The sequence below is a fragment of the Amblyomma americanum genome, chromosome 7 (genome assembly GCF_052857255.1).
Source record: "Amblyomma americanum isolate KBUSLIRL-KWMA chromosome 7, ASM5285725v1, whole genome shotgun sequence".
Taxonomy (NCBI): Eukaryota; Metazoa; Arthropoda; class Arachnida; order Ixodida; family Ixodidae; genus Amblyomma; species Amblyomma americanum.
Window position 1 is genome coordinate 27,325,852 of NC_135503.1, and position 14,663 is coordinate 27,340,514.

At 46.9% G+C, this 14,663-nt stretch overlaps 1 protein-coding gene across 1 annotated transcript; it reads right to left on the reverse strand.

Annotated features, from left to right (window-relative positions):
• Window positions 1–5,368: 5,368 nt before the first annotated feature.
• On the reverse strand, window positions 5,369–14,234 carry LOC144097628 (uncharacterized). The gene is made up of 3 exons (XM_077630283.1): window positions 13,884–14,234; window positions 8,097–9,382; window positions 5,369–5,756 (listed from the first exon to the last, which is right to left on the reverse strand). Exons 1-3 carry the CDS (start codon window positions 14,232–14,234, stop codon window positions 5,393–5,395), a joined length of 2,001 nt encoding a protein of 666 aa, XP_077486409.1. The 3' UTR covers window positions 5,369–5,392.
• Between the last annotated feature and the right edge of the window lie 429 nt (window positions 14,235–14,663).

Below are 14,663 nucleotides of genomic sequence, written 5' to 3' on the forward strand. Positions count from 1 at the left end.
CTTGTGGCGTGGTTTTTCAGCTTGTCTAGCGTTCCCACATACCAGTCCAATTTTAAATTCTTCAGTTCTTTATTTCATTCCCGTACAGACGGGTTGCTAAAGATAAAGAGCGGTTCGCCCGATGACGGCCTCAGCAGCGGTCACTTTATCCCTGCGAACTTCTCATGCGCCCACCTTTCTTCCTGCCACCCCCTGCTACGCTTGCGTTCTCTTGGAATCAACAACGCCACCCTTAAGGGCCAGCGGTTATCTTGCCCTCGAAATACAAGCCCTACCCAAGGCCACTTCTTGATTTTGACTAAAACGTCGTTAACTCACACTTGTTCCCTGACCCATTTGTCCTATTCCTGTCTCTTAACGTTACACCTGTCATCACCGTTTCCGTAGTTCGCTGCCTTGTGCTGATTTTAAGTTGAACATTTTTTGTTAGCCCACACGTTTCTGCCTCCCCCCCACCCCTCTAAAAATGGTCTTACAGCCTTTAGACTTCTCATAGACTCTATTGCCTTCCTATAGATAATTCTGTTCGTCTATTCATAGTCTACAGACTGTCTATAGACAAAAGTCTACTAAAATGTACGGCCATCAATCTGAAGATTGTTAATAGACTGTCTATAAGATTTGTATTGCCTCTAGAATGTTCTCTAAGATTTGTATATAGAGAGTCTGTAGACTTTATAGACAGAAGTATATACAATCTATAGACTCTAAAGAAATTTTTCTAAGGGCCATAGGTGAGTACCGGTAAGACACAGCTTCTATAGTATACTTATACATCTCCTGTACCAACTCGGCATACTATATGAATGGCAATAGCTAAGCTTAACTGGAACCTGGAAGCAAGAATACATTGTAACTAAAATATGGACGCGCTTCTTGCAGTGACTTGCCACCCGCCGGAGTTCTCACAGCGCACAACCCTTTGCCTTCGCATCAAAACGCATTCTTCCTGCAGAAAAAATTTAGTCAGCTAGAAAAAGAAGCTCGTGCCTCAATTTTCGGTGTCTAAAAGTTTCATCAGTATCGAGGGGTCAAAATTTTCATGTGGCAACTCATCACAAACTATGTCTGGGACTTCTCGGACAAGACAAGCCTATTGCCGACAGGTTATCACCCAAAATGATACGCTGGTCAATCACCCTCTCACCATACAAGTACACTAAGTATAGTTTGTTTTCGGGTTAGTTGTTTGAACGGCGTTGAACATCTTCCCTGGCGTCTCTTCTTTTCTTTTAAAACTATGCAGCGCCTTCATTTGCTTCAGTGCACAGGTACCATCTTGTGTACCACCCTGGCACCAGCATCAGCAACGTCGATGGGCTAAGCAAGATACCGCTTCCTACAGAGCCCGGCACAATATCAAAGCCTGATGATATCTTTGTGCTTGAAAGTTCATATCCAATTCTTTCGCCATCCGACATCTCCAAATCTATAGATCGCGATCCTATGATGTCATGCCTACGCCGTGCGTTCTTTGCTGGGGATGAGCTGCCAAGAGGAAGTGATTGGACATTATTTCAGAAGAACCGTACAGAGTTCAGCGTTCATGAGAACTGCATCCTGCGAGGAACACGAGTCATCGTTCCTGGCATCGTTCCTTAGGAACGATGACAGGAACGATGACTCCTTTCTTAGGAAGAAGAAGTTCTTGATCCGCTTCAAGAAACTCATACGGGCATGAATAAAATGAAAGCAGGCGCACTTAACCCACGTCTGGTGGGAAGGACTCGACAGCAGCATTACAGAGAGAGAGCATGTTTGCAAAAGCTCTCAAGAACACCAGAGAAAAGGACGGGACCATGGTCTAGACAGCATGCTGATTTTGGTGGTGTATTTGAGAGGCACTGCTCTTTTGTCCTAGGGGACGCCTACTCTAGTTGGGTAAAGGTGACTCCCGTTCATGCGTCTTCTCCGGATGCAACGATTCAATGCCTGCGAAGCATATTTTCCATACATGCCATTCCAGATGTCATTATCTGTGACAACGGCACCGTATTCGCCAGCGCGAAGTACGTTGACCTCTTGAGCAGGAACGCCATTTGGCGAATCCTGGTCTTACCATAACACCCAGCATTGAACGGAGCAGCGGAACGCGTCGTGCAGATAATTAAGGAAAATTTCAAAAAGGTAGTGCCAAAGAATTTCCAAACAAACATTGACAGAATATCTTTCTTACAGAACAAGGTCTCACGCGTTTGCTGGATCCCCTCCCACTGAGGTCTTCATGGGTAGGCAGCTGCAAATAACCATTCAACGAATGCACGCCGACATAAGGCCGCATGTGGACATCAGGCAATTAAAGGAAAAGATCCGCATTGACAGCAACACATGCAGAAGCTTTTGTAGCGATAGCTACATTACAGTAGCATTTCAAGCCTTCAGCGTGGCGGCGCCGCCACGCTGTCACGTGGTTGGTCACGTGGTGCGGAGCAGCTGCCGGCGGCGCGGCGCCGTGGCTGATCACGTGGTTCGCCACGTGGATGGCCACGGGACCAAGTACCACTCAGCCAGCTGTAGCTATCCCGTCACTCAAGGTTTAACCAGAGCTAAACCGCCGCCAATTTTTTTTTTGCCTTCGTCCGGAGAGCACGTCGTTGTTCCGAACTTCCGACCAGGCCCGACATGGATTCCAGGAACCGTTCGCCGTGCACCTTACAAGTGTCGTGGCACCAGCCGCGACCGTGGCAGAGAGCAGCCGTTCTCGCGCCATGCTCAGTGCACCTGGGTTTCGGCGTTACTTTCAAGGCTCGGCCCCTTACAATGCCATAACATGAGGATTTAGATCGCCTTCCCTAGAAAGCAAAGAAAATTAATTTTCTTCTAGCCTCGCCTGTTCAATGAATTTGCCGCTGCTTTTCTCCCATGTTACAACTCAGCTTATACAGGTAACCCCTTCCCCGTTTAAAGAAAATTTCGCTATGTGTACCAGCGAAAAGGTCAGTATAATACAAACAAGATTTTGTGATTCCTTAGAAGCAAAAGAAATGCAACGTTTGGTCCACAATTACAACAAAATTACATAGTTTATTAGCACGTAACATTTCCCCACGACGATTTCATCGGTGGCTACTATTGTTACGCTTCCTACTGTCACGTGAGCGCCCAATTTGCGACAGCCCATCAAGAAATATGGACAAGAGTTTCATCGCTTACTGACTTTTTTACAATATAATTAAGACGCACTGTGACACCCTGGTGCTTTAACACCTTAATCGCTATCCTTTTTTATCGACCAGCGCTCTAGGACATGCAGCATGGATGACAAATGTACTTTCTTGAATATCAAATAGTTGCATAGAATATCCAATGAAATATTGCAGGCTTTGCAGGCCATGTTTCACTTTAGAAGGCTTGCATCGCAACATGTGCTGCATTTCTGAGTAATATAAGGCGCCGCGAAACTATCTTGCCCAGTTAAATTTTCTCAACAACTTTCCGCGGTTACATACAGCAGAATTAAATTATAGGGCAGAAAAGAGTTCAGCTCAACTTAAAGACAGCGCAGCGAGCTATGGAAAGAAAAGTGATAGGTGTAACGTTAAAAGACCGGAAGCGAGTAGAGTGGGTGAGGGAATAAACGCGGGTTAATGACATCCGAGGGGAAATCAAGAGGAAGAAATGGAATTGGGCAGGGCTTGTAATGCGAAGGCAAGGTAACCGCTGGTCCTTAATTGTAACGGAGTGGATTCCAAGAGAAGGCAGGCGTAGCAGGGGGCAAAAGAAAGTTAGGTGGGCGGATGAGATTAAGAAGTTCGTAGGGATACGGTGGCCACAGAGACAAGGGAAAGGCCTTTGCCGTGCAGTGGGCGCAGTCAGGCTAGTGATGATGATGAGCATTTACTTTGTGCAGTAAACTCCTACGATATTCAGGAAACGTTCTCGTGTTAAGAAGAAACAAATACATTTTAAGCAAGTGGCGAAAAGAAGTAAGACGCCAAAGCGAAAACAGTTTGACGTGACGGTGCCGGCAGACGGGCACAAAGAAAACAGAGGACTGCTTTCAAATAAAATTATTTCTTGGGTGGACCTCTGCATATAAAAAGAACTGAACTCGACAGCACTGATATAGCCATGACTGCTTCAGACTGACCACCTGTCTCGCTCTTAGCTCAACAATATAAATATAGAACCGCACAAAGATTCACTCCAATAACTTTGATGTGGAAAAGACTTCAGTAATTACATTCAGCAACAACTAGCAATATATGATTTTTATACAGTAGATACGTACAGGTAAAGTCGAAAAGGAATGTAAAGCAACAACCTGATTGCGTAGCCTTCCGTGTATTCTGTGGCATAGAAAGACTCTTGGAAAGATTTTAAATAAAAGGGAACCTCCTTACAAACGCTGGGAAAGAGGTTGTGCTGCTAGCATGTTTTTTTAACGCCGGCTGAATCAAAGAAATTCCACCACGGGGCAGTAAATTCTTGAAGGCCATATGCTCGCAGCATTTGGTTCATGCATTAACGAATGTACTTTTTTTCTGTACAAATAAGCATTCATTATGTTCTGCAAGTTTTATTATGTGTCACTGTTCGCATCACTGTTGTAATATGTCTTTTTCTGGAGTGCATACAAACTCTGGACAATTCTTACTGGCAAAAGGCATCGATAAAACAAGTCGACAAAGAAATTAAAATATTCACCGCCTCCAAAATATTATGCCCCTAAAAGCAATTCTCCTGGTTTATTAAAGGGCACATTAATGCACAAGAGGGTAAAGAACCAAGGTATAAGGCAGGCTATCACGGTAAGCAAGCGCAATTAATAAGCAGTACGAGCTTTCTGCGAGTGACCTGCTTTCAGTCAGATTTGTTTTCAGTCTTCGCACTTGGTCCGCCACCAACATTTGAGGTCGAACTTAGTTTGGAAGCTAGTACGTTATCCCTTAGAATACATTCCACTGTACGTAGACGATGACCACCATCTGGTCGTGCAGCGTTGCCGTTTACGCTATTCAAACAGTACTTAAGTCCAATTTTAGAAAACCTGCCGTCTAGTAAGAGTCACACTCAGTGTGCAAGTCGTGCCCAAACCTATGACAAGGAGCGCTGCATAGCTCCCACACGTTTCGCGCATGCGGATCACAGTGCTACACTTTCTCCTGAGAAAGTAAACGCGCAAAATAATATAAAGGTACATAGCACGTGCACGACGCAGCCCTGAAAGTTTACAAGTAAAAGCGTGGCATTAACGCTTCGCAGAAAGGGAGCAAACATGATGAGATAACTGTTCAGAGACACAAAAACACATAACAGAGGGAAGATGAAAATAACAAGCAAAGGTGTCGATTTGGATCTGGAACTCGCCCTTAGTGACACAGATACCATGAACCTAAAATCAGCGCAAAAGAAGCGATGAGGAGGCCACCACACAACTCCAAGAAAAAGTCTACGAGTCCTGTGTAACGTTCGCACACGCGATACTGCTTGGCACGCTCGGGTTTGTCCGGCAGTGGAAAGCACGGATGAAGTCGGGGCTTAGCATCAGAGGCTCGTTCACCACGGACCTGGAGTACGCATTGGCGCCGCAACGGAAGTAGGCGTAGCGCGTGTAGAAGAACTGGGCCTTAGACATGCGGTACAGACTCCAGGCAGGCTTAAGGTCGAGCCAGTCGGGCGTCACTTGAACCGCAGAAGAGTACGTGGAGAACGCCCCGACAACCGCCGCGGCGATGTGCAGACCTATCGTGGACGCCATCACACCTTGCGCTCCGTAGAGGTAGGGTGCGGACATCGAGGTCTGCATGCATTTGCTGTGAGGAAGAGTCAAGGGACGGTGGGAGATCACTCCAGGGCTGCGTAAGCGTCGCTGAAGAATTAGAAAAGTTCGGGGGCGTTACTGCTGACAGCACTTCAAAGCTCGTGATGATTCTCCGGCGTTTCTTGATAAGCTTATTTGTTTTTTATCGTTTTGCTTTTGTTTGGACAGTTTGAGCCGGCCAGTACTGAGCCCATCAACCTTACTTCCTGGCTCCACTGCTCATTCCCCGATTGTATTGATAATATTGCCAATATTCGCGTGCGCGTTACGCTTGCCTTTCTCGAATAAAGCATAATTTCAGTTCTTGAGCGAGGTCCTGACTGGTGACGTTGTTCTTCTTTAGGCTAACATGTCTGCTTGCCTTTTCTCACTGCCTTAAAAACTACAGACTAATTCTAGACTTTACGATACTCGCTCAAAGTCCTCGGTTTTCGCGACAATACTTCGATCACCAGAGCTCACCTTCTTTGAGACATTTACGTCTTTCTCGATGCCGCAATGGACGCACATTATTCCTGAAATTAATTGCTTGTTTTCCTTTTCTGTCTTTATTTTCGCACTCTGCTTATCGCCGGCGGCACATGGGCTGATCGATTTGTTTTCTGGGCGAAAAGAGACCGGAGCCTCTCGTGAAGTCAATCACGCCTGCTGTTTTCATGTTGTTGGAGATAATCGTCGTTCTTCCCTTTTCCTTATCTCGAATGTTTGATGCTGTCTATATACAGGTCGAGGCCGAAAGCAGCAGGTTCCGTTCTTTGACCGGCCACTGAGCACTCCTGTTGCTATCGCCACCGCACAGTTCGTTTTTTTTTTTTTATAGCCCAATAGAGCCCGTTCCAGTGCAGTTTACACCAGCCTGTGGGTCTGTTATCTTCGGTGCTACCAACCACCACAATGTAGAAGTCTCTTCGTTATCAGTGTCACCATTCGTGTCCTTCCAAAAGAAACATTCCCTTCCTGTGATATTGTTTGTAGAACACGTTCACGTGCAGGTTATTTATCCAAATTCTGCTAGTAGTTCACCACTCCAGTTCGCAAGTCAATACAATGTACTTTCCTGCTGCCCACTAATTTTCTTGCTTCTCTCGTAAGCTTCTCATTACAGTAGCGGATCAGTACGCTGCACCACGACTTTATTTCAAGAATCAGAAACTACATTTTGTAAAACCATTCGGCGACCTCGTCATCCGGAGATGTCAGGGATGTTCCCGCATTATCTCCAGTTTTTGACTACACACAAAGCTTGATTATAATGATGCTATTCGTGAATTCTGAAGAATTTGTCAATATTGCCATCTGTACATTAATCAACCAAGAATTATACATCATGTCCTCTTTGCTCCGGCAGACACCAGTTAAAAAACACGCACCCGCCATTACGCCCTGCATACGCCTCGTCAGTTCCCCAAATTATTCTAAGTCTTATGGAATGCAATCTTCTGCCTCAGAGTTTGTCAAACACTGTAGCTAGAGCAGATTTGTTCAGGGAGAATTTTGCGTTAAACGTTTCTTGCAGAAATTGGCGGTGAAAGCCTGTCCAGATGCAGTTACTACTGATACCGTCGTCTGCGTCGTGAATCTAATGTGGGTATTGGTCAGATTCTACTTAGCCGCCGGAAACTGCGAGCCGATGAACTATTGTCACTGCGGCTAACTCCGGTTCTCGAGACGGAGGGCATATTGCAATTTACTAAGTTTCCCCTCTATTTGCATAGACCTACTGGTATGATACTCGTAGCTGTTAGCCGTGGTCATGCAGCTTTGCAGCTGCATCCCAAATCATTAATCATACATAAATGTTTCTCCATTTATCTAGTGATTTGCGGCGCCAGTTTATTCGTTGTAGAAAAACAATTTTTCGATACGTTTTGACATGACAGTAATCCAGTTAGGATACTGATTTGTTTAGTGTTTTGCGCACACCATTGTTTATATCAATGTTGCGTCTTTTCACAGCTACAGAGTTAAGTTCATAAGTTTTAATCCCTTACTGCAGTGCCCGCCCGGCCTATTGGATCTCTGTTTTTCACGAATAGTCATTTTTAAGGCTGTTACCACCTTTAGCGAGCAATCACAAAAATATTTAAATTCGAATTCCATTCAGCATTTACTGCCCTATTCGCATTCGATTCGGTAGCAAAGCAAAAATATTCGCACTTAATTTGGCTTTGAAAGAGTGCTATTAACCCACCTCTCTAATTTCATCTCCCCCTAAGTTAGCCGCTATCAAGAGAGTTGAAATACGAGGGAAATATTTTCCACAGTGGCACATTCGAGCCAACCCAGAGCATTTGGGCCCCAGTCTCTACCGCGGCAATACGCGGGAAATCACCTGTGGGATGCGATGGCTTTCGCTGTTTCCTTGGACCAGGGTGTATGATAGGCGGTCTGGTAGTACATCAGGGCTGCCATGCGGATGGCAATGACCGGGGCGTCGGCCAGCAGCGAGTCGGTGGTGTTGGAGCTCAACAAGGCGAACGCAGGCGCAGGCACGTACAGGGTGGTCTCATTCATGAACCACATGTCATCCCTGGCGCCCGCAAGCACGTCGTCTCGGACCAGGGGCATGCCGCGTCGCCGCTTTGCCTCCCTCACGTCGAACTCGAAGCTCAACGCCCGAAAGTGGTTGCGGACGAATCCGTGCGCGGACAGGCTGGGAACGGCAACGTCTCGGATGACGAGGTCGGCGGGAAGCAGGAGGGACATGTTGCCAACGGCAGCCTCGAACTCTTGCGTGTTGTTGCCTGCCGCCATGAGATGGCGGAGGGGTTCGTAGCGGACCAGGGCCCGTCGCGTCGCCTCAAACACTCTGTGGAGCTGAGCGTTCTTGGCCGGGTTTGTGAGGGCCATAACGTACGTGGCGCGCCACAGTTCTGCGTAGCTGTGGGCATGGGAGCTGCAAGTTCTCCAGCTGATCGTAGAGGGAGAATCGAACACACTACCCGCCAGTACCCTGACACTTGCATCGAGTGCAACAGTCGTCAGCATGTAGCATAATGACAACGGCTGATGTGAACTGTTCCACATGAGACGGATTCCCGCGAGGTCCTGTCTGGAGGGTGCGTAAATTTTCCTGGCGTGGTCTATGTTGATGCCGAACTCCAGGAAAATGGTTTTAAGCAGCGAAGTGCCTAGGCCACCAAACGCATTTACAAGCTCTTGTAAACTACTAGTTGTCTGTCCGTTGGCCTTAGTAAGACTGTCATATAAAAGCGCCTCCCACTCGCTAATCTCATCAATAGTATAGTTAGTCCGGAGGTGAGCGTTGACAAGCGAGAGAGCGATACCTAAGCAAGCAATTCCGCAATGGGAAAAGGCCTGCTCGATTCGCATGTAGTGTCTTTCTACAGCGAGATAGTAACCTGGGTCGTAGAGGAACATTACGAAAAAGTTGAGCCGGTATCTAAACTGTGCAGTGAGGGCGAAGCGGAGCATGTCGGCGGGGCCCATGGGAGTTCTGGTGCTTCCGAATGCTAAAACGGCCTCGGTGACGTCTTTGAGCCGAAGTTCTGAGCGCCATATCTCCTTCACGCAAGACGTATAAAAGTTGTGTAGAGCGGCAGCACTGCGTGAGTCGTAAAAGTTGGTGCCTTTGATGATGTTTCCGCCGATTTTGGCCTGCAACGGAAGAAAGAAAACCCGAAAGAGATCCCATAAATCCTCTCCGGACTGAGAACGCAAAAGAAAATGAACAAGGATTCGACAAGAGGACCTGTTCTTTATATGGCCGATGTGTTCTCATTGTTAAGGGTTAAATAGGGCGTCCGCTTCGAGGGGGAAGCCCCGGTGAAGGGGAGAACGTTGAGAAGTGAGAAGGGTGAAGGGGTGAGAACGTGAACTTGAAAAAACCGTTGTCCAGGAAAGGAGGCTGCGACAGGTGGCATGGTAAGTCAGATTAACCAGAAAAAAAAATGCGGCAACGCCGTTGTTGTCAGAATTGATGTCGTAAGTCCGCCAAATAAACAAGCAGGACGCTTTTACTTACTCCGTAAAATCCATAAGGTTTCCGCAGAAGTCTTTTTTTACAGCAGGGTAGCCAACCGGAACTCCTTTCTGGTTAACATCCCTGCCTTTCCCTCCTCCTCTTTATCTATCTATCTTTTTTACAGCAGATATCCCGGACAGGCCTATCGCCTACATACGCCTACAGGAAACTTCTTAATCTTCCAGACATTCCGACCCTCCTTCCATCCTTTGTCTAGACCACATTACACTTTCTTCGAATAGCAGAATCGCTCAATGACAAAGCCCATCTTTCAACGGATAGCTTACTGTCTACACATGAAGTCTGTGCTTTGACGCCCTCTCTAGCGCTCAAACTAAAACACACACCCTCATGGAGATGACACGTTATTTCTCACGACATCAGTTAGTAGGCACGCACAACTATTTTGAGTTAGGTTCTTCTTAGTGCCTTCAAGTATTTGAAACATTTACAGGCATTCTTTTACACCGAAATAGGCAAATCAATTTATGTGGTTACTGGATTCGAAAGTTCTAAATTCTGATTCAGAAAAACCTCGCATGCCCTTCCTTACAGAGATAACATTTTCGTGATATGGGAACATGAATCTAAAAGCGTTCTTCTCGCACCTTAATACCTTTCGCTCTAGCATTGAATTTACCGGTCATTACGCTAAAACGCGTCAATTTCCTTGACACCGCTGTTAGTTTCTAATATTGACATCTTAATACTATGCTCTACCAGAGACCTACAGACAGACATCGATTTTACTAGCCATCATCCGCGACACTGTAGGCATGGGATATTTGTAGGACAGTCAACGCGGCTCAGAAGAATATTTAGCTGCAACGACTATTTGGAACCTGTAAGCTAATTTTATAAAAAAAATGATAGCAACTCCCCCACGAACTCCCTGAATATGGCTCTCCAACGAGCAACTAGTCTGAAATGAGGCGAGGTAATTTAAAGTACGACCAAGTGCTAACATTTGGTGGCCCCCTGCATTTATAACGAGACGCTCGAATGTCCATCTTAACATAAATAATATTCTACAGGCGAAAAAGAAATAGCGCTTTTTGAAGATGGAACAGAGACAGACACCTGCGCTGACTAGCAACCAAAATGATTTATTGTGAAACTTGAAGCAGAATACATGCTCATAATTTGATTAGCAGCCCATCGCGCTTTTCACCTCTTCCCCCTCACCTACCTTCCTCCTTCGATCGAAGGCTCTTTTAACCCCTTCTAATGATCACATTGCCCAGACGACCACAAGTCTTCTTGTCGAAAGCTTTGCTTGTGGAATGGAACTCCCCTTCAAACGTTCTTCACTCTGTTCTGTTTTCAAGGATCCAATCTTCCTGCGCTTTCACTACGCGCTGAAGAGATTCGTGCCCAGTATTTTTCCCCTTAAATAAGTGATTCGGTAATCTTGAAGATATTTTTGCCCAATGTTAATTGCCGAAATAAGTTGCGCTGATAGTATTGCTTGTCTTGAGGACCGGAAGTGAATGACTGCGTCGCGATTACAATACTCTTCTCGTTATGAGCATCATAAAAACGAAACAGTGACCATGATCGCTCTCAACAGGAAAAATGGCAACATTATTATAGAGAAGCTGGTGTGATGGCCTTGTGGGACCTGCCTCTCGAGTGTTAACACTTATGATGCAAACAAAGCCCGCTCTAGAACTGCTTTTCGAATTTGCGTTCTCTGCTACGATGCCCACGGAATGCTTCAGTAGTCAAAGCCCCTTCTCCATTTCATTTCAGGCAGTATTTGGCAGCTTGTGTAACGATTAGAGATGGGGTATAGCCAGCCCGGCAATATTTTCCCAGTTGTGCCAATTATGTAATAAGTGCGCTTGATTGCGAAAGTGGTGCATCAACGATCAGTGTTAAGATTATATATACAAAATGTAAGCTCCAGAAAGATGCGCAGAATAAATGCGGTTTCAAGAAAGCTGCCTTATAATATTCGAACCCACTATATCTTCGTGGTCGGAATTGAACTTGTCTACTTGTGTTCAGTAGACGGGCAGCTAAGAGAAGCTCCAAACATTAATTCAAATACGCCCTTGCACGTAACAACTACAGGTTGTTAATAGTAATCTGGAGCCCTTTACTATGTCGCGCATCATAACTCTCTTCGTATTCAAAATTCAGCGTTCCTTTTTAATGGCCGAAGAAAAAATGCCTATGCACGAATTCGTGCAATGTTGAAGAGGGGGGGGGGGGGGGGGCTTCCCCAATGTGGAGTTGATTTGTAATAGGGGAGTAATTACGCACTGACATCTACCGAAGCACAGCCTCACAGGTACAAAGGAAAGCTACACAGATTTCACGGAAACTTAATAGTTATAGAGAAATTTCAACTGATCCGGGATTCGGACCCGCGACCACAGCTTCACCGAGGCAGTACCTCTACCAAATGTGCTAGGCGGTACGGCTGGCATAGTGGAGGAAGGGAGCGAACTGATAAAAAATCGAAGTGGGGGAACGGTGTTGGTCCGAGTAATTGCTCGCTTATTAACCCAGATACTGAGCATGCAACGCAAGGGAGAGCGGAACATGAATGTCTATGCAATAGTTCGTAATTAGGTTAATGCCGCAGGCAGAAGCTTCAGCACAGAGACAGCACAGACGGGTACTTCATACAGCTCAAATTACAAATGTGTCGGAAATCAGCTCACATGACTCTCTCACCCGAGTGGTGTTTTCGCAGTCGTGCAGTGGAAGGGGTTCAACTCATGGTACATTTTGTGAATGTCGACGTTACGTTGGACGGTGTTTAAAAAACTTTGTGTGGTAATATTAACGGTTCTTAGCTCGAAGTCACTAAAAAGAGGTTATTTAGCAGCATTTCCACGCTCTTATAGGGCATACACAATCAGCATTTTGGTCATGTAAGTTAAAAGCGAACGTTTGGAAGACTGCCGAAATAGTAAATGCAAACGTTCTGCGCAAGACAGCTACAGGCGCTTTGCGATCCTGCTTGTCTGTTTTCCGTTATTTCGACGTGTTCGAACTTGGGTGTCACATTCGGCCTATATAGCCGCCACGTTGGCTCAGTGATTATGGCACTCAGCTGCTGACCCGAAAGACACGGTTTCGATCCCGGCCGCGGAGGTCGCATTTCGATGGAGACGAAATTCTAGAGGCCCTGTGTACTGTGCGATGTCAGTGCACGTTAGAGAACCCCATGTGGTCGAAATTCCCGGAGCCCTTCACTACGGCGTCCGTCACAGCCTGAGTCGCTTTGGAACGTTAAACCCCCATAAACCATAAACCAAACCATTCGGCCTACAGGTGTGTCTCCCATGCGTCGCCGTTTCTCATACACCAGAAAGTTAAGAAAGCATCACAGAAGGGTTTCACATGCATCGTAATTCAGGTCGACGTGACAACAGGTGCGATGATGGCGAACTAGGAGCACAGCGAGAGCCTGCGCGTTTATATCATCCGTTTCATCTCCACCAGCTCCGTATTGCACCGTGAAAGTTACGCGTTATTCGCCATTAGAGAGTTTTAGTTTCACGTACGTAGAGGCTGCACGTACGTAGAGCTCTTACGAGTGATCAGTGCGCATGCGCAGAACGCAAAGGGTCTGCGTGAGACTTACGGACGTACGTGAGATTCGAATTCTTACGTTACGGTCTTTCCGTTGCTTGCGTACGTAGCGTTGACAAACATGGCAGCGCCCTGCCCGCCCGCTTCACAGCGATGACAGCTTCGTCGCTAATCCATCGACGCGATATCGTGTTCTAAACTGCTGTATTCGCCATCGATTTGCCCATTCTTACTCTCGCATAAAGTTTCAAGCGACAAATAGCTTTTGTTTTTCAGACAGAAGGGCGATTTTTCAGCTGCTAAGCCTGACGAAGCAGCGCTCCGACGCAGTTCGATTGGCTTGGCTTTGACTCGTCTTGTCTCAGAGTGGCTACAGCAGTGTCTACATCTGTCAGTAGAAGAACGCGCGGCGTCTGTCGCGTACGTGCAACTAAAATGGTTTGAAACTACATGCGCGTATGCTACGTAGACTTCTCACGTTTGCGTACGTGAACTCTGTACGTACGTGAAACAAACTCTCTATTATGGCGTCCGTGATGTCACGTGCGAGCCATATACTAGCGAGGGCGTGTCGCTCTGGCTCACCAGCATGTCCTGGGCAACGCCTTTCTGCACGTGGCCGTGTGCGATGGCGTTTTTGCAGACGTACGCGAAGAAGTCTCTGCAAGGAGGCACACTGCTGTCGATGACGGCGAACAGCTGGGCGGCCTCGCGGGGACAGCAGAAGAGCCCGTCGGTGGTGTTCCCTTTCCCCGGACTGGGACCGTACCAGATGACCAACCAGGTAAGCGCGCTGGCGACTCCAGCGAACCACAGCGCACCTACAGCAGCTCCAGTCATCAGCAAGCTTCTTCTTCGAGGTCGAGACGCTGGAGAAACCTGGGAATCGCCGAGTACCGGAGGACTCGCTAGCTCGGTCGGGCTCACAGCTTCCATCTTCTTCTTTCTTCCGTCACGCGTTCATCTCTCGCGTGCCGGACCACCGTGACTGACTGGATGAGTCGTTTTTTTTTTAAGCGAAATTAAATGAATGGAAAAAGGTTAACTGATTTGATGAAGTCCAGTAGAGAACGGTGGTGCGGTACCTGCGTCCAGGCAATGTATGAAGCAGGGTTGCTTGGTGAAAGACCTGCTACCATCAGGTGCCGGATACTTGTAGGCTTGAGAGCTGGGCAGTCCCACAGTAAGTGATGAATGTCGACCTCAATGTCCTCGTGTTTACATATCAGAAACCCTGGCCGAGGAAACAATTCTCGGTACTGAGGCCACTTCCGAGTGATGGCTGTTGTGAGGGCAACCCCGACCCGGATCCTGCAAAGCGCAAACTCCTCTGCACGGGTAAGACCGCGGGGGAGGGTTACCGCA